Here is a 24,740-nt window from a genome sequence, read left to right on the forward strand (position 1 = left end):
AATTTTTGATTGAATTCTCATCTTCATTTTTCTTTCTAACTGCAGTTACCAAGAAATCTTGAAAAAGATATACCAGATTCAATAGAACTTGTTAATTTTAGTAGAAGTACCTACTCCTGGAATTTGAGAAGAAATACTTACCAGGGCAATTACAATAGACAAGGGAAAATAAGAGTAAACTTTAATGAAACAGCTTTAATTTATTAAATAGGGTGCTCAGGAGTATTTCCCATGCATCAGTACCAATTTTATATAAAATATTTAGGACCTAGGACGAATTAGTCACATAACTTCCAAAAGATAAGTTCGCCAGAGAATTGAATGCAAGGCTTCAATTCCATAAACAATTTTTGGCCAAATGTGCACAGACTGATAGAGCTGGGTTGGGTGCAAGAATAAGAATAAGGGAGACCGAGATATAGTAAAATCCTAAAACAACAAGATGAAAATGACAGCTACAAAGTGCCAGTCTGAAAAACCACAGTAAAAAAGTGAATAAATGGCTGAGTGTAGCTATTTAAAAGTTTTTTTTTTTTTATTCTTTACAAGTTGAAGTGATGATGCAGTCTAAGATGGAAGCGGGCTAACTTGTTAGGAGGAGGATGAAAATCCACACCCCTTTCGGTTTCTACACGGCATCATACCGGAATGCTAAATCGCTTGGCGGTACGTCTTTGCCGCTAGGGTGGTAACTAGCCACGGCAGAAGCCTCCCACCAGCCAGACCTGGACAAATTAAGAAAATCTCAATCTGCCCAGCCGGGGATCAAACCGAGGACCTCCGTTTTGTAAATCCACAGCGCATACCACTACACCACGGAGGCCGTCAAAAGTGAATAAATAGTGTTAGTCTGTACGCCGTAGATGTACGTGCAAGAGGATTACTAGCTAAATCTCAGTGTAATTAATAAAAGGGTATAAAATAACTTTTTTAAACATTGTTTTGTTAAAATATCTGGAAACCGAGTCCGAGCAAAGTAACCATTGATTAATTCTATCCAGATATGACCTCGCAACACAGACTGTCAGATTTTATTGGAAAGAAGAAGAACAATTTGTTGATCAATAGGATAAAAACTGTACTGAAAGTGTTTTAATACTTTAAAATGGCTGAATCATGTTGTGAGATAAAGAAACCTCTACAATACCTTCGCTTCTAATTAGACAATTCCATGAGATCACCTCGCAATAGCCAAATACATTTTAGAGCATAAACAATAATTTATTACAAACTGAAATATTGGAAGTTTATCTATTAAAATATATTATGTGTCTACCGATTCTTACTATAAACAACCATATAAATTATTCATGTAACATTATTTCATTCTATGTGAAAGTGATGTATATTGTTAGTTTACCTAATTGCACATGCTCAAGAGAATATAATTAAATGAATGAAACTAAAATTAATATATTGGATGTATGTCAACACAGATGAGAGGTTATGGGAAAGTCAAAATACCTTCCACAGGTGCAGACGATAGTTTAGACTCGGCCGCCGCAGTCTCAGTGGGGGGCTCCGAGGGTTCTACGGAGTCTGCAGACTCCATCTCCTCTTTATCTCCAATTTCTCTACTTGATGTCTTATCACCAACCGCCATTTCGTCTGACATTGTCAAATCTAAATATACCACCAAGATCCACTGTCAGAGCGTAAATAACCACATAACAATCTATTACGACACTTAACCAGCCTTCACGACAAATTAACAGAGTTTGTGCGCGTCACAATGTAGATTTCCCGCTATAATGGCAACGAAAAAAAACTTTGCCTAAAAATGTTCTCAAACAGTTTCAAACATTAATTTAGTATTAAGTTTTCAAGAGATCCATGTTAGTATTTTAAAACATTGAAAATATCGTACAATAATACGTAATAAACCTCAAATTTACATACAATTGACCAAACCAAATACTATTATTTTCACAGGAAAATGTCGGTCATAAACAACATCCGCTCGTACGACGCCACACTTTTTCTACAATCTATGGTTGTACATTTTAGTTCATCTTTTGTTTATGGCTGGCTGACTTTATGACACACACTGGACCACACTATCAACATTGTACAATGCTAAGCCAATGCTTGGGCCAAGGTACTCCATAGCTTGACACAATTAAGCCAAGGTTCGGCCAATCTAGTATAGTTCGACATTAATGTGTAAAAGTTAATAAAAATTGAACTAATAAACTCGCTTGATAGTTTAATCAGATTAAATGAGATTGATTTATTTATTTGAATGTAATAAACTTAATAAATTGAAATGAAAAAATTAGGTAAATTAATTTAATAATCAATACCCACAAAAAAATACTCAGTCTTATTTCTTTACTTTATGTGAACAGTTTTTAAAATATTTAATTTATTTTAATTTATTTATTTTTATTTATGACGCGCATTTTTCTTGAATAATATTGAAAATTACTGCTGCGACGCTTCATGTCGTACTGACTTCACATCCACACTGATTCGAGAATGAATTCGTTTTTGAATTTTGTATTTGGAACGGCTACGACACCGTCATGTTTCGTGTGCTCTATCCGCCTATTAATCATTAATCTGTGTTTGAGTATTTGTTAGTTGAGTATTAGCTACCCCAGAAACAACAATTCAATAAAACACAAGTCAGTTTAATAATTAAGTGTATTTACTATTTCTTACGGGAACCTTTTTTGCCAGATTGCGGTTTTCCGAACGTTTTGCCTTTCGTTGTCTTTCCTTTGCCCTTTTGGAAAGGTTTACCATTTTGTAAGGGCTTGCCTTTCTGTACCCTGTTCGCCTCGTACCTCAGACGCTTGGTGGAAGTGCGTGAGGTATCAGTGAGGTCGCTGGCGAAGTTTGATTGCTTTTTCTTGGATTTGTTAGGTTTTCTGTTTGCGGTTCTGGCCGGCCGTTCGTCGTCCTCTTCTACGGCGCGAATTCTTTTTTGTTTCTTCTTCCTCTTCTCCATTCGCGATTGGAGTAATGCCACCTGAATATACAAAACAATAACGTTTATTAATGTAAAAAGTCATTAAAAGCTAAACGGCAACAATTGACCAGAGGATATGTAGTTATCTATTTTTTATCAGTTCACAGTCCACCCTAATTTTTTTTGTTAATTTTAGGACATTTTTTTTTAATTTATGAGTCAAAACAACATTTGCCGGGTCAGTTCATTGTAAAATATAGCATCTATAGTCTGGCAAGTTCGTTGATAACATTCACATGATATGCGGGCGACAGGGGGAAAGACTGCGCGGGGGTGAAATCGTGCGTGCGTTGAAGTGACGTGCATCAGTCGAGGGATTTTCATTCATCGCTGCACGCCCCCCGGCCCGCGCGCAACATCAGGAGTGTTACGAACGATGTCGCCAAGCTATACACATAACCTATTAATTATATTCTATAATAGAATATAGTGTAAAGTAACCTTTTCCATTTCTCTCCTGACTCGTTCCTCTGCTGTGTCTTTGGGCGCGTGCTTGGTTTGTTTCTTCTTCTTGTTCTTGTTAATGTCTTCGTCGTCGGAGTCGTCGCCCCGCTTGCGTTTCTTGCCTTTGCCCTTCTGGGCTTTGTCAACTGGAGACAATATAAATCGTATAACATATAGCATTTGCATTAAAATAAGGTGTGTGTATAATTAATAAAATCTTAAAATACGATCTATATATATGATCTGAAATGTACAATTATTTGTATTTTTCTTTGAAATTAAATATTGGATAGAAGCAGGCGTTACTTTGCGGAAGTTCATCATGATTACATAATGATTTATTTATTTTAGAGAGTATTTTGTTGGACCTGGGTGACGTTGTCGCATGGGTTCGTCGACTTTTCGCGGATGATAGCAAAATAAATAAATCATTATATAATCTTTGAAATTAATTTTTACTTATTGGTTCTAATTTACACCATCTCATTTCGATTTAAAGCACTAAAAATCAAAGCCTAGAACCAATGAGCCATATTATATATAGGTATAGCACCAGGGGGAGGTTCAAATAAACATAATGAGCGTGAAATTATAGTAAGCGACACTTTTATCATTTCAGTTAGTAACATTTTTAAAGGGGAAAATTTTATAATAAGTTTTACTACTGATGAAATTTTAGTGTAATCGACAGTAACATCTTTTTAGGATTTTATATATGTTAGCACAAGTGACATTGGTTGAAATGGGATTAGAATTCTTCCTGGGAAGATTTAAAAAATATCCATAGACAGCTGACATTTTTTCTGTAGCCTGACATTTAGAACATATTTGACCAAGTAATTTTGTTAGTTAACAAAAAGTACCTTTCCCAGGGTGTTGTGTCAGCGCCAGCCGCTCCTTCTCCTCTCTCTTCTGTTTGGGCGTCTGGAACCAGTCGTGCTGGCGTTGGATCTCGACCTTGGGGCCTCCGTCCTCCTTCTTGATAGCGCTTTCTAACTTGGTGGTCTGTTTCTCCATTTTCTTCAGTTGCTTCTCCGCGTATTCTTCATCTAGGATCGTTGCTGGAAATTTAAAATAAATTGCATGAAAGTGAAATAAAAAATACTTACTTACATATTGTTTATGCTCTAATTTAATGCATACAGAAAAAAAGAATCAAAAATATTTGCAAAAATGCACAATAGGCGACCTTATAAAAATATCACACTAATATAATAAGTATGTTTGTTGCTCCTTTACACTGCGGCTATTATTAGAAGGAAATCGTTCGTCATCGTCATCGTCATCGTCATCGTCATCATAATCATCATCATCATCATATCAGCCGATGGACGTCCACTGCAGGACATAGGCCTTTTGTAGGGACTACCAAACATCACGATCCTGAGCTGTTTGCATCCAGCAAATCCCTGCGACTCGCTTGATGTCGTCAGTTCACCTGGTCGGGGGTCGACCAACACTGCGACACGGCGCTTTCTAGTGCGGGGTCACCATTCCAGCACCTTGGGACGCCAAAGGCCCTCGGCTCTTCGAACTATGACTACTTCGACTAAGAAGAGTGCTAGTATCTAATAGTAGATAATGTTTTTTTTTTTCTTTATAAATATACTTGAACAATACACATCACTATCTAGGTTTGGGTAGTGGTCTCACCGATCTCGGGCTCCAGCCGGTTGAGCTTCTCCCGGTACTTGGCGACGATGTCGGGCGGCACCTGGCGCGACTTGACGGGGCGCCGCGCGCGCCGCACGATGGCCTTCACCAGCGCGCGCTCCGCCTCGCCCGCCAGCGACACCGACACGCCGGCGCGACCCGCCCGCGCCGTGCGTCCCACCTACACCAACAAACACTTGTTACTTTTTTGCTCAGACCAATTAGATCGGGACCTGTCTAAGTACAAGATCAACGATCTTATGCGTTTATAATTTTTTTTCATAGAATTTATGTTTCATCATTGTAATTGTTTTCGTTGTGTAAAAATCTCTACAAATGTCTCCCTAAAAATGCTAAATACTAACATGATATGTTCAGTTGAACGGTGTAAAAAACGGTCAACATAGAGTTACGTATATATCATTTGTAAATATGTCTTAACTTATTTATATCAGATTTGTAATAAAAACAATATTTAAAACGAATCAATTCTTTAGCTGGAATAGCAAAACATTGACCATGTAATCGAATATTCTGGATAGTCTAATGTCTTGGTTAGTATGTGTAAAAATTACACGTGTGTGTATTGCAAATCGAATTCATAGTAGTGTATAGTGTAAGGACACAAAACATAGTTATTGGTGGCAAATATTTTCAATGTGTGAGTTAACCTCATCCCCCTCGAAAAAATGACAAACAATTTTGTTGGTGAATTTAGGTGTGATACAAGTCCATAATATGTATTTGGTCATTAGTTTTTTTCTGACTGGCAACTTTCTTGACAGAGTTTCTATGTTCTCCAGCATTAATCTTAGTTGAAAATACACTGGCAACTTTCTTGACAGAGTTTCTATGTTCTCCAGCATTAATCTTAGTTGAAAATACACTGGCAACTTTCTTGACAGAGTTTCTATGTTCTCCAGCATTAATCTTAGTTGAAAATACACTGGCAACTTTCTTGACAGAGTTTCTATGTTCTCCAGCATTAATCTTAGTTGAAAATACACTGGCAACTTTCTTGACAGAGTTTCTATGTTCTCCAGCATTAATCTTAGTTGAAAATACACTGGCAACTTTCTTGACAGAGTTTCTATGTTCTCCAGCATTAATCTTAGTTGAAAATACACTGGCAACTTTCTTGACGGAGTTTCTATGTTCTCCATCTTAGTTGAAAATACACCTTAATCCTTCGCAATAAAGGCCGTTACCCTGTGTATGTAGTGCTCCAGCGTGGCAGGCAGCGTGAAGTTGAGCACGGTCTTGACGCCGGGGATGTCGAGCCCGCGCGCCGCCACGTCCGTCGCCACCAGCACGTCCACCTGCTCCTCCTTGAAGCGCTTCAGCGAGTCCAGCCGCTGCGGCTGGTTCAGCGCTCCGTGCAGCTCTGCCACCTGTTACATACAGCCATTGGCGTGCATAAGGTTGTCGATCAGGTTATGCACTAATAATAAAATTAAGCAAACTGGAAAAATCTGTATTTAATAAGCTCTAAGAAGACAACTCTTACGGTATGCAGTACTTTAATGCATGTATGAAGTGCACGCCACTGCATACAGCCATCTTAAAGCGTCATTGATCTACTTTAATGACCCACTTTACATAGACCTCGTTTCCTCGGAGGAAAATTCGCCACCAGGTATGGGAGTTCTCGCAACAGTGGCATGAGAGACAACGTCACACGGAGTGCAATGGTCCGCAGGGGACGGGGGAATCCGTCATGTATTGACAAGGGGCAGTGCTCATAATGGACAAGGATGACGAATAAATAGCTTGTCAAGTGTGTCGAACTTGTGTTGGAATTAAGAGTAAGTACCGGACTCACCCTCTGTTGAGGCAGAGTACGCACGGGACAAGGATGACGAGAAATAACTTGTATACGGAGTCAAGACGGGCATTCGAGAAACACGCTAAGATAATATACCGGGCTGGCCCTTCCATGATCCGGCGTATGATTGTGAGATCGGATACGTATGCGCAAAGGACCCCAGTTGAATTCAATCACCGTCAGAAGCCCCAATTTTTATTTGGTGCTTAGCTTCTATCGTAACCTTGCTTATGGGTCCGGAATTTACCGGGAGAAATGCAGGTGGACCCCACTGGTAGGAAGCCAAGGCGTCCCGGGAAATAACCTTAGGATAAGTACTATGTTTTGCCCTTCCACCATTCGTCCTGTAAGGGTAATGTCAACGCCGTCGCCACTCACCTTGATGCCCAGCAGTCCCAGCGCGACGTGCAGACGGTGCGCCTGCTTCTTGGTCTGCACGAAGATGACGGCGCGGTCACGGAAGGTGCGGCACACCAGCGCCGCCAGCAGGGCCTCGCGGTCAGACTCGCGCTCGCGCCGGATCCTGACCACATATGCATACTGCTTCAATCATTATCATTTAAGCCTCAATAGCTCAACGGTACGAGTGGTCAGACTCATCACAGAGGGGTGGTGGTTCGATCCCCACCCCGTTGGTCTATTGTCGTGCCCACTCCTAGCACAATCTAACCTACTAGTTGGAGGGGAATAGGAATATTGGTCATATTATAAAAAAAATATGGCAAATATTCTTTATATAAAAAAAAAATCATCAGCTTATTTTAATAGCCATTTGACATGAAGAGAAACAGACAAAATGTCAACCTCTTTCATTGCGTTAGTCAATAGTCAAGTCTCTTCACGACATATGTCATTGGTCGCATGCTACGCATCTCTCCAGGAGGATATAGAGTTAAGTACCATGCTGATTGCTGCTCCTTGCCTTTGGAGGAATGGTCTTGGGCAATCATTGACATCTTGACAACAAATCATTTGAATTTGAATTGTTGAATGAATATAAAACATTCTTAGACTGCCAACTGGTATTGAAGCAGCTAGATGGGTCTTAACCATATCCTCTCTGGAAATTTTTTTTAAAAGAATATTTGCCATATCTCAGTTTTTTTTTTAATATGACCAATATCTCCATTCCCCTCCAACTAGTCGGGAAAGACTGTTTACGACAATAGACCAAGGGATCGGGGATCGAATCACCACCCCCCCAGTGATGAGTCTGACTGTTCTCAGTGTTGAGCTATTGAGGCTCTAGATGCCTGATAAAGTGGTGGGCCATTAGATATTCTTTCATGATTCATCATCATAATTGATGATAAAACATGGAAGAAAACCAGGCCCTGTAGTACAGAATAAATAGAAATGATGATTGATATAATGTTTGACATTTGACAAATATTTAGGTAATATCTGATAACCTTAAATAACTCACAACTCACCTAACGAATTCCTGTCTCAAATTGAAAGCGACGTCCTTGTTAGAGTCGAGGAACAATTTGACGGGTTTGTTCAGAGACACTGCGGCAAGGTCCTTGACCTCATCGCTCATGGTGGCAGAGAACAGCATGGTCTGGCGCTTGGGCGAGCACTGGCGGATGATCTCCTTCATCTGCTCGGCGAAATACTCGTCGAGCATCCTAGCAACGTAACAATGGGGTTTTGTGAATGACGTAGTGAAACTTCTCTAAGGAGGAGGAGAATATCGTAGGCATTCTCAAAAAATTCGGAAAATTACTTATTGTATTTAGGAGTGAACTAAAGTCTTGTTATATTTCATTTTAAATCCTAAAACTCCAGCACATACGAATATTTTAGGAAAGTAACTACAATGTTATTTTGGTAATTGTTCAACAATTGATCTTTGGATGGATCTTTGATCTTAGTCTGGGGCAGGCTATGAAATATCAGATTTTCTTCCTTTAAAGTAATTCTAAGTAGCAGAAGATTTTACTCCCACATCCCTAAATGCCTTAGAAGTTGTTGATTCAGATCGTTTGTTGTTATCAACCCATTTCCGGCTCACTGCTAAGCTGAGTTGGCCCAATGCGGATTGGCAGACTTCACACACAAAGAGAATTAAGAAAACTCTCTGGTATGCAGGTTTCCTCACGATGTTTTCCTTCACCGTTTGAGACACTTGATATTTAATTTCTTAAGTAATTGTAGAACTAACCTGTCTGCTTCATCCAAAACCAATACTTCGATACAGTGCAAACCAAACGACGGCGTGTTTCGGATGTGGTCTATGAGACGGCCCGGGGTCGCGATGACGATGTCCGGGTTGTGACGTAACACGCTCTCCTGTGCGCATACATAACATTAAGTATTAATATTTATCGAAAGCACTTGCCAGTAGGCCTAGCGTGCGTCAACGACAAATCTCGTGAAGGACAATATTTTCGACTAATAGCGGCGGAGTTGAAATATCGCAAATATTCTTTGTAATTTTGTCCTCGTCTCGTCTCGACGTGTCTTGGCCCGTATCTTAGGCCTATTGGGGAGATGTTATATGGGGAGAAATCCTATTATCAAGTTATAAAACCACACTAATATTATGAAGGCGAAAGATCGAGTGTAAGTGTTCGTGGGTGTGTGCATGTGTGTGTATGTTTGTTCCTCCTTTGCGCTGCGGCTGCTGAAGCGATTTGTCTGATATTTGGAATGGAAAAAGATTTTACTCTGGATTAACATATTGGCTACTTTTCATCCCGGTAAAATCCATGGTCTCCAAGATTTGTGAAAAAGTGAATTCCACGCTGATGAAGTCGCAGGCGTCCGCTAGTATAATTATAATACCCAGAGACACAACTATCGTCATCATTACTACCACAATCTTGATCTGCCTACAACCAGAGCAATTTCCTGTAAAATATTTGATATATTTTGATATATTTTACAGGAAGTCGAATAAGCAAAAGAGAAACAAAAACAACAAGAGAAATATATTGTACCTGATATTTGACATCCAGACCTCCAACTGACAACCCAATGGTTACAGGCGTAAATTGGGACAATTGTCTTGTCACTGAGTGAACCTGGAAGTTTAAATACATTTAGGAATTTTGATGTGTTATGGTTATGGAAGATGTTTTCTACGTTTTCAGACACCAGGATTCCGTCACGATCAGATCCGATCACGTCAATATTGAATTTATGTATGTATCTATATTCTCAGCACTATTACTTGTCAGCAGAACTTATTAGTTGTAAAGCATTTTTTGTTTTACTACTCGCATGTTTTAATTTTATGGTGATGGGTATGGTTGTAACTAGGATATGATACTTGAAAACCTAATATGCATTACATTAAAGTCATCTAAAATTCAGAGATTATTTCTGTAGTTGTATAAAAATTCATCCAAACTAAAACCCATCTGCGAATCTAGACAATATAACATGGAACAAAAAATAATTTATATAAAACTAGCTGTGCCCTTCAGTTTCCCCCTTGAAAACTATGTTTTGATTAATCAGTCAGCCTTCATATATCACTGATACTTTGTAACTGACTGAAGTCTCTAGCTGGAAGCTTACTTGAGCGCGCTTTCGACATTGTATAGAGACCACTCCAGTAACAACTCTGATCTGAGTAGGTCGGAACTTGTCGGCCACATTCGGCGCTGATTTGATACAAGTTTGGAGACTCTGTATGGACTACCAACGGCGACTATCTGCGCGGGCTAGCAGGCTATCTCCATCTTTGACATATATGCTAGTTGACATTGAGATTTTATGTAACAAATGTCATCCCATGGGGGTGAAACTTCCGCACAGTTCGCTTACGTAAAATATTTTGTATGAAGTGCTACCCTCCAGCGCTCACGGTACAAAAACTTAAGCGAAGTTTTCTCAGGCACAATATAGATGGCACGCATGAAGCACATTATTTGATTAAAATCACTCCTGTTCAGACTATGAAAGTTTAAAAAAATATAGTTTCAAATATGACAGTTTAGCTGTCTTTGAATTTTTTCTGTTGTTGCTATAGTGATGTTTATGTTATGTCAATAAAAAGTCAGCACACAATCGGGATCAGAGTTTAATTTAAAACATGGTGACAGTGGTGAACGAAAAATATTAAAATAAGATGTAATCGGTTCAAATAAGTGTTTATAATGGGGATTACTTGTGGATTTGGTGTGCATAGTGAATAATTAACCATGGAACATGCTCGACCACCATCGGAATTATGCTCAGAAGGCGGCCCGGTGTGTCGCGAAACGGCGTGGCGAAAATGTCGCCAGCAATTTTACGAATTCTTAAAGGTGACCAGTGTTTAGACCTTATCAGTGGGTATTTATAATCATAAACGTCAATATTCATAGTTGGTGCACTAATGTTATCAGGCTGCTGAAGTGCATAGATATTTTCATAATCACAAAAGAAAAAATAAATCGTTGAATAATAAGTATCATCTTTTCTTTCTTTGATTAAAAATCCTTGAATATTAGAAGGATTATTGCAATTTGTTTTCCTTATTTCTATATATTTATAAAATTTGGCTATTTTAAATATTTGGGTACATTAGTATTATATAGTGAAATAGGTGATTTTGTAAATATTATGTTTATGTTAAATTTTTTTCATTAATAATTCCTATATAAGAATTAAGGAAAACAAACAGCAATAGTCATACAACTAAAATATAGATTGTACTCGTAGAGAGAACGCCATCTATGGGTAGCTAATAAATCTAATTAGAATGCGCCATCTAGTGATCACGGTACATAACTTTTTTAAACCGAAATGAGAGTTGCGTATCTATCTCAATATATAATGTATCATCTATGTGTCATCCGGCGCCTACTGGTGGACATAAGTAGGTAGGTATGACGTTTTGTCGATTTATTCGATGTTTATTTTAATAGGTTGATAATAAAGACCAAAATAGTGAATAGGCCAGGTGGCCCTGTAACCATATGATACGTCGATTCTCTTTCTACAACAGAAAACGCTTCGAATATTCAATAAATGTATGGGAATGACATTTGTTATCGTCATGTCACGTGATCAAGTTATTTTTATACCAAACTTTTTTTCGTTATCTAGTGCAGAGAGAGAATCGACGTGCACATGAATACAGACCCTGGTAACATAATATACCCTAACAGTAACTCTGCGTTTTAGTTCCTCAGTCCTCGTATAATCGCAAGTGCCTGTGGCAGCTCACCTGCGCGCCCAGCTCGCGCGTGGGCACCAGCACCAGCACGCGCGTGACGCGCTCGCCGCCCGCCTTGTACAGCAGCCGCTCCAGTATGGGCAGCATGTACGCCGCCGTCTTGCCCGTGCCCGTCGCCGCGCACGCGCAGATGTCCTTACCTGATGGCAACACAAAAAAAAACATAGAACCGAACATAGAACTTCCTCATTTTCGGAAGTCTTTTAAAAATATAAGTTTCATCACTTGTATTTTGCTCAGCATCTGAGCTATTAAATGAAAATTAACAGTTAAATCACATATAAATAAAGTTCCTGTCTATGATTTCAAAACAATTCTATGTGTATTTTCAAGTGCATATTAGATATAGTTATATAGAATAGGGATGACGACAGTTTTTTAAATTGTATATAAATTAAGAGTACGCTAATAGTAAAGCAATTTTGTAAAAGGAACAGGGTATCTGCGATCATTACTTTCGGAGCTACAGGGATTTAAAGGGTCAGATCTGCGGCGATGCCGCGGATCCCTGACAAACGCCCCATACAAAATGGCACGAACTAATGACGTCGTAGGTAATGTAATGATCGTCTGATTTGTATGTGCGTACAAACAAAATTACTAATATCTTTGTTATTTGTGCGTTTATGTTAATAGTTCAAGTATTAAAAAATGTCACATTTAATGTAAGGAAGCTATAGCTGTATGAATTTTCGTCTAATTACGATAAAAGATTTTTAATAGATTTTGAAATTTTATAATCTCATTTATTTTGCAAATATCCAGACAATCTTTGCTTTTTATATATAAATTAGTTAAAATTGACCCTATTTACCCGAATGTATCATAAAAATCAATATATTCAAACCTAGTCATCATCCCCATTAAAACACATTCAAGCATTTTTAAAATTTTTGTTCTTCTGTCTGTTTGTCCAGGCTTTGGCACAGCTCGACTAAATAAAAAGTTCTTGTACTTACCTAATAAAGCTATAGGAATTGTAGCTGCTTGTACAGGTGTGGGGTGGACATAGTTGAGACTGCCTATTGCCTTCAGCAGGGGCCTCGACAGATTCATCATATAAAATGATGCCTTCTCATCGTATGGTGGTGGTTCCTCAAAGAAATCTGAGTCGTACTCTATTTTGGCACCTTGGCTTTCATCTTCCTTTAGCTGCTAGAACAGTAGGTATGTATTATTATTAATAATTTATAGTTATATTAGCTCAAATAAAAATTTTCTATATATGATTATTTAGGTAAGACTACCCATTCTAACATAATCACAGATTAATAATATCGTCGGTCTAGATGTGATAGCTCGTAAGTGCAAACTGACGAACTTTACAGGAGAGACAAGAAGCATCTTTTAGGTATCACTAAAAGTCGTTTTATGCGACCAAAAACTTTTTTAATGTACATACTACAAGATATTTACAGGCTACTAAAGGAAAAGCTGTTTCGAGCTTTCTGCATCAAAATCAATTTTTACCAAAAATTGTTAGTTACAAGGTCGACGATATTTTTTTCCTTTTAAGATACAGAACTCTAAAAATTTTTACCTCCTTGAGTTTTTGCTTTTTTGTTAACTTCTTCTGTTTAGTTTTGATTTCATCTTTCTTGAGTTCATCGTCTGATATTTCTAGTTCATCTACATCAACATCTGAAATATAAAATACTTTTTAATAAAAAAAAACAAGTTATTTTAATAAAAATGATATTGTATCCTACTCCTTTGTCAGTTTAAAAGAGAGAGTCAATATTTTGCCTACAAGAGATATGTTGTGACACACTTCTTAGATGTAAATATAATTTTTGTCACAAACCTTTAGTGTCACCCTCTGAATCTGTGTCCACATCAATATTGCCTTTAACCTTGACCTCGGCTCTCTTCTGCTCAATCTTCTGGTCGAGGGTTCTTTTTACATTTCTACGCACATACTTGTGTAAGTCATCCCATGGGTCCTACAAAGTAATATTTTTCATTCTACAAGTGTGCATGACTAATCTCTTATTTTTACTAACTCATCAAAATCTATAACTTTATCATTTTAGGCCAGGCAGTTCAAGTTTAAGGGACTCAAAACCGGTCACTTTTTAAATTTTAGGTTACTTACGGCTACCCTATAGTTACTCCACTAGTAACAATGTACTTTTAGATTAAAATAATCAAATTTGAAATAGGCAGTTTTTATAATCTTTATACTTAACTGACTTTTAAACTAAATTATTACACACACAGATGTATGTTCTGCCAATACATCCTGATTACTTTAATAAGTGTTTCGAATGCCAACTCTGTTTATTTGGAGTGACTCTAATACTGGTTTTGAATGCAGATGAGGAGACGTTTACAAAAAGTACTTAAGATGTTGACCAGCCATGGCCAAACCCAAAAAATAATTAATGTGTGTATGAATCAAGCTAGAAAAAAACCCTTTTTTTTATAACAAATAATATAAAAAAAAACATAGACTAAAATTGAGAACCTCCTCTTCAAGTCAAGGAAGTCAGGTAAAAATAAAGCAATTATGCTCTAATTTATTTACTACGATAACATTGGCCACTAGCACTACAAGAGATGCAAGTTGCTTCTAGCAATTGTTTTAAATTACTTACCCTGTTATATTCTTCTACAGAACCAACAAATTTAAAGTTTGGGTCAAAATCAGCTTTCCTTTTCACTTTTTGTTTTGAAGGTTGATACTAGAAAAATAACAAAGACAATTGAAAGTACTACATAACCAGCACTTTTTGGAAAGTTCTTTTCTATTTTCATTTTATATTTTGTGTTTTGTGAATTTTATAGTTTGTGAAGAAAGAGTGTGTGTGACTGGGACAACTCTGCAGCTATTGCCAATATGTTTTTATCTCTTAACAAGATATGTTGTTGATGCATTTATTACAACACAAGGTTAACATCACGTCATGACATGGCTCAATTTGCAAAATTTTTGTGCAATGTAGTATGTGAGATTGTGTGTGCTGAGATTCACAGTAATAGTATGTAATATGAACGTCATACAGGCAACTGTCACCCACACTATGCTACAGTGCACATAGTACCTATAGTTTACTTACTATTACTACAAAATAAAATAAAAAGGCCTAGCTTATTGTTTCAGTGATTGAACCATATTTTAAGATCATGAAGTTCCAGTCCTATGAAATATTCAGCTTTTATTTCCTCAGAGATATTCACAGTGGCAGCTAAGAGTTAGGAAGTTAGTGATAGTGGATATGTCTGGTAGTTAACATAAGATAGTAGATCTTACAGAGTCAAACATTGTACCTTAAGCCCAAAAAACGATTTTTTATTTTTTTTTATTTTTGGGAAAAACAGTCATTACAAAATAATAATATGCTAATTAAAAGAATATACAATCATAATCTATATTAATATTATAAAGCTGAAGAGTTTGTTTGTTCGTTAGATTGAATGCGCTAATCTCAGGAACTACTGGTCCGATTTGAAAAATTCTTTCAGTGTTAAATAGCCCATTTAACGAGGAAGGCAGTAGGCCATTTATTCTCCCCGTATTCCTACGGGAACGCGAACCACGCGGGTGAAACCGCGCGGCGTCGGCTAGTAGATAATACATTGCCGAAACTGTAAATTTTGGAGCTAAGCTTCACATTCTTTCTCTAATCTAAGCAGCAGGAACGGCATTCAACAAGGCTGAATTTTTCCTATTGGTTTTGCTACATACCTCTTCTTCAACGTCGGATTCTTCAGAGAAATCTTCTACTTCCTGATCATCAGTGATTGTTTTTATTAAACCTGGAAATCCTTCCACTTCCATTGTTAATAGTAAAATTTGACTGAGGCTTAAGAATAAGAAGTACGTAAGTTTTATTCGTCGGCTTTTTACACTTAAACAATAATTACATTTCGGCTAAAAAAAGAAATAGGAAATAATCAAAATTTAAAAGACCACCACTTTCCAGTTTTGAGGTTAATTTCAGGGTTGTCTGTTGTTCGTTTATGAATACTTGATCTGTTTATACAAAACAACAAATTATACAGTCTATGAAAATTATGTTTTTTCTGTCGGAGGATTAGATAGTAGCGCCATTCTACATTTATCAGAGTAACTAATTATAATAGGTAGCGATATCTGTTATAAACGTCAAGGAGTACGTGTCGTTTATCTGTCAAGTATTAACTCTAAAGTTTATTTAGTTGAACGCTTTAGCTGGATCTAGTCAGTGTAGCAGTGAATGAGAGAATTGAGTGACTCTGTTATTCGTATAGTCAAGCCATTGCATTGTTAGTTACTTAGCTGGAAGCCAACACGAGCGGAGAAAGGGAACATTTACATGTAATAAAGGATTTTTTAACCCTGCTACTAGTGGTTGCCAGCCCGTATTCGTGCTTGACTACCTGCCCTATGATAGTTAAGTAATCCTGGCTTACATCTGCTAGTATTAGCGCTATACTTGATTAATGTAGTAATTAGAGGCTAGACCTGTAGAAGTAAGTCAACAGTATTGATGGATAGTATTACTATGCCATCCCTGACATAAAACGTATAACCTAGTTGAGACTTATCACGATGTCCCACTATTTATTTAGTCTATTCTCTTATAACTTTAAAAATGGTCTGTTAGGTCAAAGTAGATTATACACCACAAATAAATTATACCCTTTTAAGAATATACAGTTTGGCAACCCTAGACAACTTCAAAAACACATGTTTGAAATGTTTACAATAAATGACAGATAAATAACGTTCAGTAATTAATCGTTCAATTTAGATAAATCAATATTGTTTTCCGATTTTTATATATTAAAAAGTATAAATATGTTCCAGGTTTAATCTAACAATAATCTGAGTCTGAAGAGATATCGGTGATCGTAATTATATTTTTTTTTGAAGTAAATAAAAAAAATGGTTTATGAATCAATGCAATTTATCAAAAGTGACAGCCATCATGTCATTGTCAATAAATTGTCATTCCACATTTTAGATTTTTATTTGCAAGCAGCAGCTAATAATTTGTAATTGGTATGCTACAATTTAAGTAAGTTATTATTTCGCAAAGGAAAATCAGTGAAAATGGCTGAACAACTAACTATACATGATGATATGAAACTGTAAGTTACAAAATTATTCATAATTAGCATAATTGCATTAACGTCTACCACTGAAATTAGCTGTGTTGTCAAAATTTACAGGTGTTTCCAATTTTTCCTCCCCTACAATTTATAGTAACGACGTCAAAGCCTCTTTAACAAAATAAGCATATATCATTCACATATTATTTCTTTTGGGAAGGATTTAATCTGTCTTGACTTCAACTTGAAGTTTTATGATATTGTGGAGTTATGTCATGTGAGGGTAATCTATCACTATCAAGGGTTACATCTTAGTTAAGGTGCAACTTGAGCCAAAAAGAAGAATTTGTGGGAAATTGGATGCCCACTTTTATATAATAACATGCACCAGAGTGTATTATGACTTTTGTATTGACACAGTAAAACAACTATAACTATATAAAAGAAACTAAGAAATATGTACAATAGGAGAACATTAGTAATATATATATATGTATACAAAGAGACCATCAAGCCACAATTATTATATTGTGGAATTGATGTCTCACAAGAGGTTATGAGTAGAATGATGGCCAGTGCGTGCATAATCCGCACAGGCACACAACCGTGTTCTAAGTTTGAATTATTGTACTGAGGCACAAATGTACAACAGGCTTTTCCTTCTTCTTCTTTTTTTTAACGCACACCGGCCAATCAAATGGCTAAGTGCGGAAACGGCCCAGAATAAAGAAGAAGAAGAAGAAGAAATGTAACAGGCTGTCTTACAGTGTGTGACCTTCTTAGACACCACAAGTTTTTAGCTAGTAACAGTGTGTAAGTAGCAGGTAAAACTTAATTGATGGTAATTTTCTCAGGTACACAACAGCTGACAGGTTTTATTTTGAACCTACCATCAATCCAACAGAGGTGTTGGTCATTGACAGAATAACTGGGGAGGCTGAAGTGAAAGGTAACTGATTTGTGATCTAAAATGACTCTTGTCTGCAGCATCACTTTAGATATTTAGTTAAGTAAGATATTATATGTTGTTTTTGATCATAAGCAAAGCAAAGTATTATTTTCTACATTGAAAACTGTAAATACAGTTGAATCTTCTTTTAGATCTTCTTTAAAATTCTAAATAGAATTTGATTGATTAGCCCTAATCATCTCATCAATCAAAGTCTGGTATAAACCATGTCAATGCTTGTGCAATGTCAATCAAAACTAAAAATCTGAAGAGTAACTTGATTTTTCTAGGATCTTGGCAACAGATGAATTTCTGGTCTAGTGGCCATTGATTCAGGAGAATACATTTAAGATAAAAAATTAAATAATATTAGAATTGGTCTGGGAGTTTAAAAATAAATAAAGTTTTAAATGAATTGAGTCACTCCTTCTTTCTTCTTTGAAGTTAGATTCCTCCATAACTGCTAATGTGATATAGATAATGTTTAAATGAGGCCCATAGTTAGCAAACAAGTCTTAGATCTGTAAATCATGGCAAAACACACTAAAGACTTGTCTTCAGGTACTGAAGTATTTTTAATGAACTGAAATTCTTAGGAGAGAGAAAGCGCAACTGAACATTTATCATGATGTCTTTTCCACTATGTTGATATTGGTGCAATTGTTGAGAAACAATCACAGTATAAAATGGCATAGACAAGAAAGAAGAAGAAGAAGAAGAGAGGCTTATGTGAGAGTGACAATGAGCATTAAAATATACAAATGAATTTGTGTTTCAGATATCAATACAGTGAAAATTCCCATACCAGCGAATGCATACAAACCTGTGTGTGGCTTCCTTGGTTCCATAAAACTTATATCTGGATTATATTTAGTTGTAGCAAAGTACAGAATTCTGGTATGTAACAGTTTTAATCTTATATAGCTTTATTATAAGCATGAAAATTCATATGATCTATAGGAAATAATTTGTTTATATTGCTTTTCTCCCCAAAAAATCCACATTGACTACAATTTTTATTAGGTTGTTATATAAAACTTTCTTTCACAGGATGATTCTCTGATAATTTAAAAACATGTATTATTTTCAGGTAGGTAAGATAAATGGTCAAGACATTTACCAACTAGCAGGCACGGATGTGATACCATACTCTCGGTCTACAAATCATCTAACAAATAAACAGGTAAAAATTAACCCGTACTCTCATGACTGATAAACCAATGTACAGAGAATTTTTGGAGAAATGTCATTAAACTAACTAAGAAGTTATAATTATTTTGTCAGATTGAAGACAACAACACATATGAAAGGTTGCTGAAAGCGGCTTTGGAGACACCTGGGATATATTTCTCATATGGCTATGACCTCACTCACTCAATGCAAAGGTTGCACTCGGTGCCACCAGATTTTCATAAGGTAAATCAGTTTCACTTACTCTGTAGTCAAATTTAGTACATGAACCCTAAAAAATTCATATGCACCTATTTATTTCAAATAGCAATCTAAAAAAAAAGTTGTCTATTGGAAAATTTAAGTCTGTAGCTTCCACAACGAAATCTATAATTATTAATTGAAAATACAGCAGAACCCACTTAAGACAATCACGCTTAAAACGATTTCTCGCATAATACGTCATTTTACGCCAGTTCTTGTTGAGACATTTTTTCATACATTTTATGATGTGATTCTATACTGAAAATTTTGAAGATGCAGTGCAAAAGTAAAATTTGATTGAAAATTTCGTAATTGCTAATGCATCAAAATCTTTTTCTCATACCAGAATAAGTGATTACTTTAAGTAGCATAATTAGGTTAGTCTTCACACCAAATTCACTAATTTTTATAACTATGTATGTACATTAGTCGTAATATTTTTCACTATCCCCCATTAATATCCCGTTTATTACGCTTTCCTGTCTAAGACGCGTTTTTTGTTGGGTCCCTGCGAAATCGTATTAACTCTTATAAGCCCAAATTTGACCAACTAGTTGCGCTTGGTTTACAATATAATGTCTGTCATAGATGTCACTAGCAAGTCGGGCGGACGCACGGTTTCTATGGAATGGCTACCTTCTCAAAGAGTATTCACACCAGCAGTTCTCAAGATTCGCGCTGCCTATCATCCAAGGCTGTATCCTTTTGTAAAGCTGTAGACACTGTTGAACAGATGTTATTATAAATATTTAGATTTTAATATTTTAATATAAAATCAACAGCAATCTCAAAAAAAAACTATAAATTCTATGAATATTTATAGTGTGATCCTTATTAGCTATTAGTTTTGTCTCCCAACACGGCTGGTCCCCGCGGGAGTACTAGACCACACCCCTCCAACTGAAACCAAAACTCGCACAACAATTAAAATTGCAACCCTTAACACTAGAACGTTAAGAACAGAAGAAAGCTTAGCCGAACTAGAAAAAGCATTAGAAAACATACACTATGACATTTTAGGCATATGCGAAATGAGAAGACTAGATGAGAAGATAGAAGAACGAGAAAGTTACATACTGTTTCAAAAAGGCACAATCGCTGGCAAAAGAGGTGTCGGATTCCTTATCAAAAAGTCATTAAAGGAATACATTCTAGAGCTGATTGGCATATCAGACAGAATGGCAGTACTCAACATTAAACTACCTGGATACAAAAAAAATATGGACCATAGCTCAAGTATATGCCCCAACTGAAACAACACCTAAACAAGACATTGAGGACTTTTATAACAAGCTATCAGACATAATAAGAAAATATGACAATAATAACCTCATTGTCATGGGCGATTTTAACGCACAAATAGGCACTACAAGAGAACCAGGGGAAGAACATGTACTCGGTAAGTATGGCTATGGAGAGAGGAGTCCTAATGGATACATATTAATAGATTTTCTAATACAAAACAACTTGGCACTACTCAATTCGATTTTCAATAAAAAGAAAAGAAACAAGTGGACCTGGATATCTCCAGATGGAAAATCCAAAAATGAAATTGATTTCATCATCACTAACAAAGTCAAACATTTCAATGACACACATGTCATACAAAATTTAAATTTTAACACCGATCACCGCATGGTGCGTAGCTTTCTCAAGGTGAACCCTTCAAAAAACTCACGAAGATCTATAACCAATACCAACACTTTGCCACCTGAAGAATACGCAAAAATAACTAACCCATCTGATATCAAAACTCTTATTGATATTGTAAATTCCGATAAAAGTGTCCATGAAAAATATAACCATTTAGAGGAAAAACTGACAACTATCCAAACGACACTGAAACCAAACATGATCAAAAACAACAACAAATTTAGTGATAGAACAATCATGTTACTGGAAGAAAGAAAATTACTAATATCAAAGAAAAACAAAGACCGAAAAAGCATCGCCATACTTAGTAAACAGATACGAGAAAGTATGAGGAAAGATAGGAAATTAAAGCGAATAACAAAACTAGAATATACAATTCAAAAAACAGGCGGTACCAAAAAGGCATTTAAAGATTTAAAGGACCATGGAAAGGAATGGATTCCCAAACTGAAAAGCAATAATTCAGGCCTTGAGACAAAACGGAAAGAAATTCAGAAAATAGCTACGGAATATTACAGAAATCTTTACTCAAAGGCAGACAAGGACGAAGACTCAGAAATAAACTCGGAGCCAACAAATATAAACAACGACATACCACCCATACTCAAGACAGAAGTACAGAGAGCTATCTATTCCCAAAAAATGGAAACAGCTCCAGGACCTGACAAAATACCAAACGAACTGTTAAGAGGTACAGCTGAAGAATTGACTCCGATTCTAACAAAACTTTTCAATGACATTCTTAGCACAGGCATGATTCCAGAGCAGTGGGGTAAATCTCACATAATTCTTCTGCACAAAAAAGGACCTAAGGAAGACATCAGCAATTACAGACCAATAAGCTTGATATCGAACATCTACAAAGTCTTCGCAAAAGTTATCCTAGAAAGAATTGCACAACAACTGAACGAGAATCAGCCTATAGAGCAGGCTGGATTTAGAAAAAACTACAGCACAATCGACCATATTCACACAATCAAACAAATTTTAGAAAAGAGCAAAGAGTACCAAAAGCCTGTTTATATAATTTTCGTAGACTACTCTAAAGCATTTGATAGCTTGAATCACAACTACATTTGGTCAACACTAAAACAGCAAGGAGTGGACATCTGCTACATAAATGTCATGCAAAACATTTACAGACAAAGCAAAGGAAGTATAAAACTGGAAACGATAGGTAGCCCATTTCCTATAGACAGAGGTGTTAGACAAGGGGACCCACTGTCACCAAATTTGTTTACTGCAGTGCTGGAGAATATCTTCAAACGCCTTGACTGGGCTGAATATGGTCTGAATATAAATGGCCGCCGCCTAAATCATTTGAGATTTGCAGACGATCTCATCTTGCTGGAAGAGGACCCATATAAAATACAAATAATGGTACAGTCTTTAGCCAGTAAAAGTAAAGAAGTAGGCCTTTTAATGAATACTGCAAAAACAAAACTAATGACTAACTCAAAAGAGGTTGATATAGTTCTGGATGGAAATAAGCTCGAGTATGTACAAGAGTATGTGTATTTGGGTCAGATAATTGCTCCTATAGACCAAATGTCAAAAGAAGTAAACAAGAGAATTGCTAGTGGGTGGAGAAAATACTGGTCACTAAAGGAAATAATGAAAAGCAAAGAAATAAATATGTCCATTAAGAGGAAAACCTTCAATACGTCTATACTCCCTTGTATAACATACGGAAGCGAAACTTGGTCCCTGACACAAAAACATAGAGAAAAGTTAGCTAAGTGTCAGAGGGCAATGGAACGAAGTATTTTGGGTATAAGACTAAAGGACAGGATCACCTCAAGTGAGATAAAACATAGGACAAAACTCGCTGATGTTCTCATTAGAATCGACCTCTTGAAATGGCGTTGGACGGGACACATGTTGCGCTGCACAACCGATAAATGGAGCAAGCAGGTGACACTCTGGTACCCAAGGGACAGTACCAGACAACGTGGACGTCCAATAAGAAGGTGGGAGGACGACATCCGCCTAACCCTGGGGCCACGCTGGACCAGAGTTGCGGCTGACAGGGTGCAGTGGAAGCAGCTGGAGGAGGCCTATGTCAGAAGACACTTTGAACAGCGGGACATAATATAATCAATTAAATCAAACAACACTCATGTAACCAAAAGCTGTTCAAAATAAAAGGCTATTTTATTTATTTATTTTTATTTATTAGCTATTAACAGTAACGATTTTCTGAACGTCGCCTCAGTCGTAGCAATAAACCGTGTGACGGTGAACGGGCAGCAGCTGATATGGACGCTGGTGTCTCGGCGCAGCGTGGACCGCGCGGGCACCCGCCTGTTCATGCGCGGGATTGATGCTCAGGTATGATGGAACGAACGAGTGCGCTTTGTCCTAGTAATAAACGTCACAGCAGCAGCTGCTGTGGATGCTGGTTATATTTATTAACTAGCTATTCACACCGTTGATGTTAGCACTTTTAGCGGTTACAATTTGCTGAACAGACCTCAATAGAAGCGCATTGTCGTCGTCATCAACCCATATTCGGCTCACTGCTGAGCTCGAGTCTCCTCTCAGAATGAGAGGGATAAGGCCAATAGTCCACCACGCTGGCCCAATGCGGATTGGCAGACTTCACACACGCAGAGAATTAAGAAAATTCTCTGGTATGCAGGTTTCCTCACGATGTTTTCCTTCACCGATTAAGACACGTGATATTTAATTTCTTAAAATGCACACAACTGAAAAGTTGGAGGTGCATGCCCCGGACCGGATTCGAACCCACACCCTCCGAAATCGGAGGCAGAGGTCATATCCACTGGACTATCACGGCTCTTACTGGGCTATCACGGCTCTTACTTGCGCATTGACTATTTGCAAAAGCAAAGTGGCTGGCTCTTGGGTCTTCTGTATAACTTGCAGCAGTGTATGTAGTCTATGGTACTAAAGCCTTTTCGGAATCCGGCTTGTTCAGAAGGCTAGAAATCGTCGTACCTACAAATGAGACCATTCCTAATAACTCTTGAGAATGGCTCAACAGCGAGATGGGTCTTGCTGTACTGACTTCAATAGAAGCATATTGACTGGTTTGTTATATATTTATTTATCAAGCATTTTTAGAAGCAAAATTTGTCAGCAAAATATAAAATCCGTTTTGTAGCCTAGGCGTCATTGCTATCTAATAAAGGGTAATAGATCCATAAGTTCTTAAAAACCAAAATCGCTATTACAGGGTAATGTAGCAAACTTCGTGGAGACCGAACAAATAGTGGAACGTGGTGGTGAGAAGTCATCGTTCGTCCAGACCAGAGGGTCAATACCTCTGTACTGGAGCCAGTACCCCAACCTGAAGTACAAGCCCGCCGTGGCGCTGTCCCCGGAGGATCACGTCGCAGCGTACACTCGACACTTGAGGGACCAGCTGCAGAGATACGGGAACCAAGTGTTGCTGAATTTGGTATGTCACAACTTTTTGGTGTTATGAACTGACTCTGTAGTATCTTCAGCAAAATTTACTGATTTAACATACAGCCGAAGTTACGGAGCAAGATTGAAAATGTGAATTTCCTCTAAAGTTTGTTTCATGTAAGATTTTCACTCTTGAAAGTTTGCCGCGATTCACGATTATAGT

The 24,740-nt window shown here is 37.2% G+C and overlaps 3 protein-coding genes across 9 annotated transcripts in view; 1 reads left to right on the forward strand and 2 right to left on the reverse strand.

The window, feature by feature from the left end:
- The window catches only part of LOC112050249 (histone-lysine N-methyltransferase SETD1B), a 31,988-nt gene extending 30,002 nt beyond the window's left edge, over positions 1–1,986 (reverse strand). For all 5 annotated transcript variants that reach the window (XM_052888205.1, XM_052888204.1, XM_052888203.1 and 2 more), the window contains exon 1: positions 1,465–1,986. In XM_052888205.1, coding sequence (XP_052744165.1) covers positions 1,465–1,615 — 151 coding nt within the window. In that variant the 5' untranslated portion in view covers positions 1,616–1,986. The remainder of the gene's footprint in view (positions 1–1,464) is intronic.
- LOC112050248 (phosphatidylinositol-3-phosphatase SAC1) overlaps positions 1–24,740 on the forward strand; it is a 260,117-nt gene that overhangs the window by 227,193 nt on the left and 8,184 nt on the right. Inside the window, exons 2-9 of one of the 2 annotated variants that reach the window (XM_052888207.1) lie at positions 17,047–17,145; positions 17,961–18,055; positions 18,834–18,952; positions 19,146–19,238; positions 19,340–19,471; positions 20,078–20,186; positions 23,358–23,473; positions 24,342–24,566. In XM_052888207.1, the coding sequence (XP_052744167.1) occupies positions 17,108–17,145; positions 17,961–18,055; positions 18,834–18,952; positions 19,146–19,238; positions 19,340–19,471; positions 20,078–20,186; positions 23,358–23,473; positions 24,342–24,566 (927 nt within the window). In that variant the 5' untranslated portion in view covers positions 17,047–17,107. Of the gene's footprint in view, positions 1–16,986; positions 17,146–17,960; positions 18,056–18,833; positions 18,953–19,145; positions 19,239–19,339; positions 19,472–20,077; positions 20,187–23,357; positions 23,474–24,341; positions 24,567–24,740 lie in introns of those variants that run through there. The other variant, XM_024088468.2, reaches the window with a different exon arrangement.
- On the reverse strand, positions 2,629–16,033 carry LOC112050252 (probable ATP-dependent RNA helicase DDX27). Of its 2 annotated transcripts, none has more exons than XM_052888191.1 (15): positions 15,758–16,033; positions 14,667–14,753; positions 13,874–14,012; positions 13,610–13,710; positions 13,029–13,221; positions 12,061–12,209; positions 9,842–9,925; positions 9,064–9,191; positions 8,330–8,527; positions 7,275–7,419; positions 6,280–6,462; positions 5,072–5,252; positions 4,282–4,479; positions 3,416–3,564; positions 2,629–2,974 (listed from the first exon to the last, which is right to left on the reverse strand). In XM_052888191.1, exons 1-15 carry the CDS (start codon positions 15,848–15,850, stop codon positions 2,654–2,656), a joined length of 2,349 nt encoding a protein of 782 aa, XP_052744151.1. In that variant the 5' UTR covers positions 15,851–16,033; the 3' UTR covers positions 2,629–2,653. The 2 variants fall into 2 exon arrangements, with proteins under 2 accessions (XP_052744151.1, XP_023944242.2); XM_024088474.2 differs by having other exon boundaries at positions 13,029–13,224.

The sequence above is a fragment of the Bicyclus anynana genome, chromosome 2, assembly GCF_947172395.1.
Source record: "Bicyclus anynana chromosome 2, ilBicAnyn1.1, whole genome shotgun sequence".
In the NCBI taxonomy this organism is placed as follows: domain Eukaryota; kingdom Metazoa; phylum Arthropoda; class Insecta; order Lepidoptera; family Nymphalidae; genus Bicyclus; species Bicyclus anynana.

What these genes read in the sequence shown, in the direction of transcription:
- LOC112050252 (XM_024088474.2), bottom strand. Translation starts at nt 15,850, where the DNA reads ATGGAAGTGGAAGGATTTCCAGGTTTAATAAAAACAATCACTGATGAT. An exon ending in CTGTAGAAGAATATAACAGG is followed by an intron (nt 14,013 to 14,666) that starts GTAAGTAATTTA and finishes ATTACTTTGTAG; the next exon opens with GACCCATGGGATGACTTACA. An exon ending in CCGGCTGGAGCCCGAGATCG is followed by an intron (nt 4,480 to 5,071) that starts GTGAGACCACTA and finishes TTAAATTTCCAG; the next exon opens with CAACGATCCTAGATGAAGAA.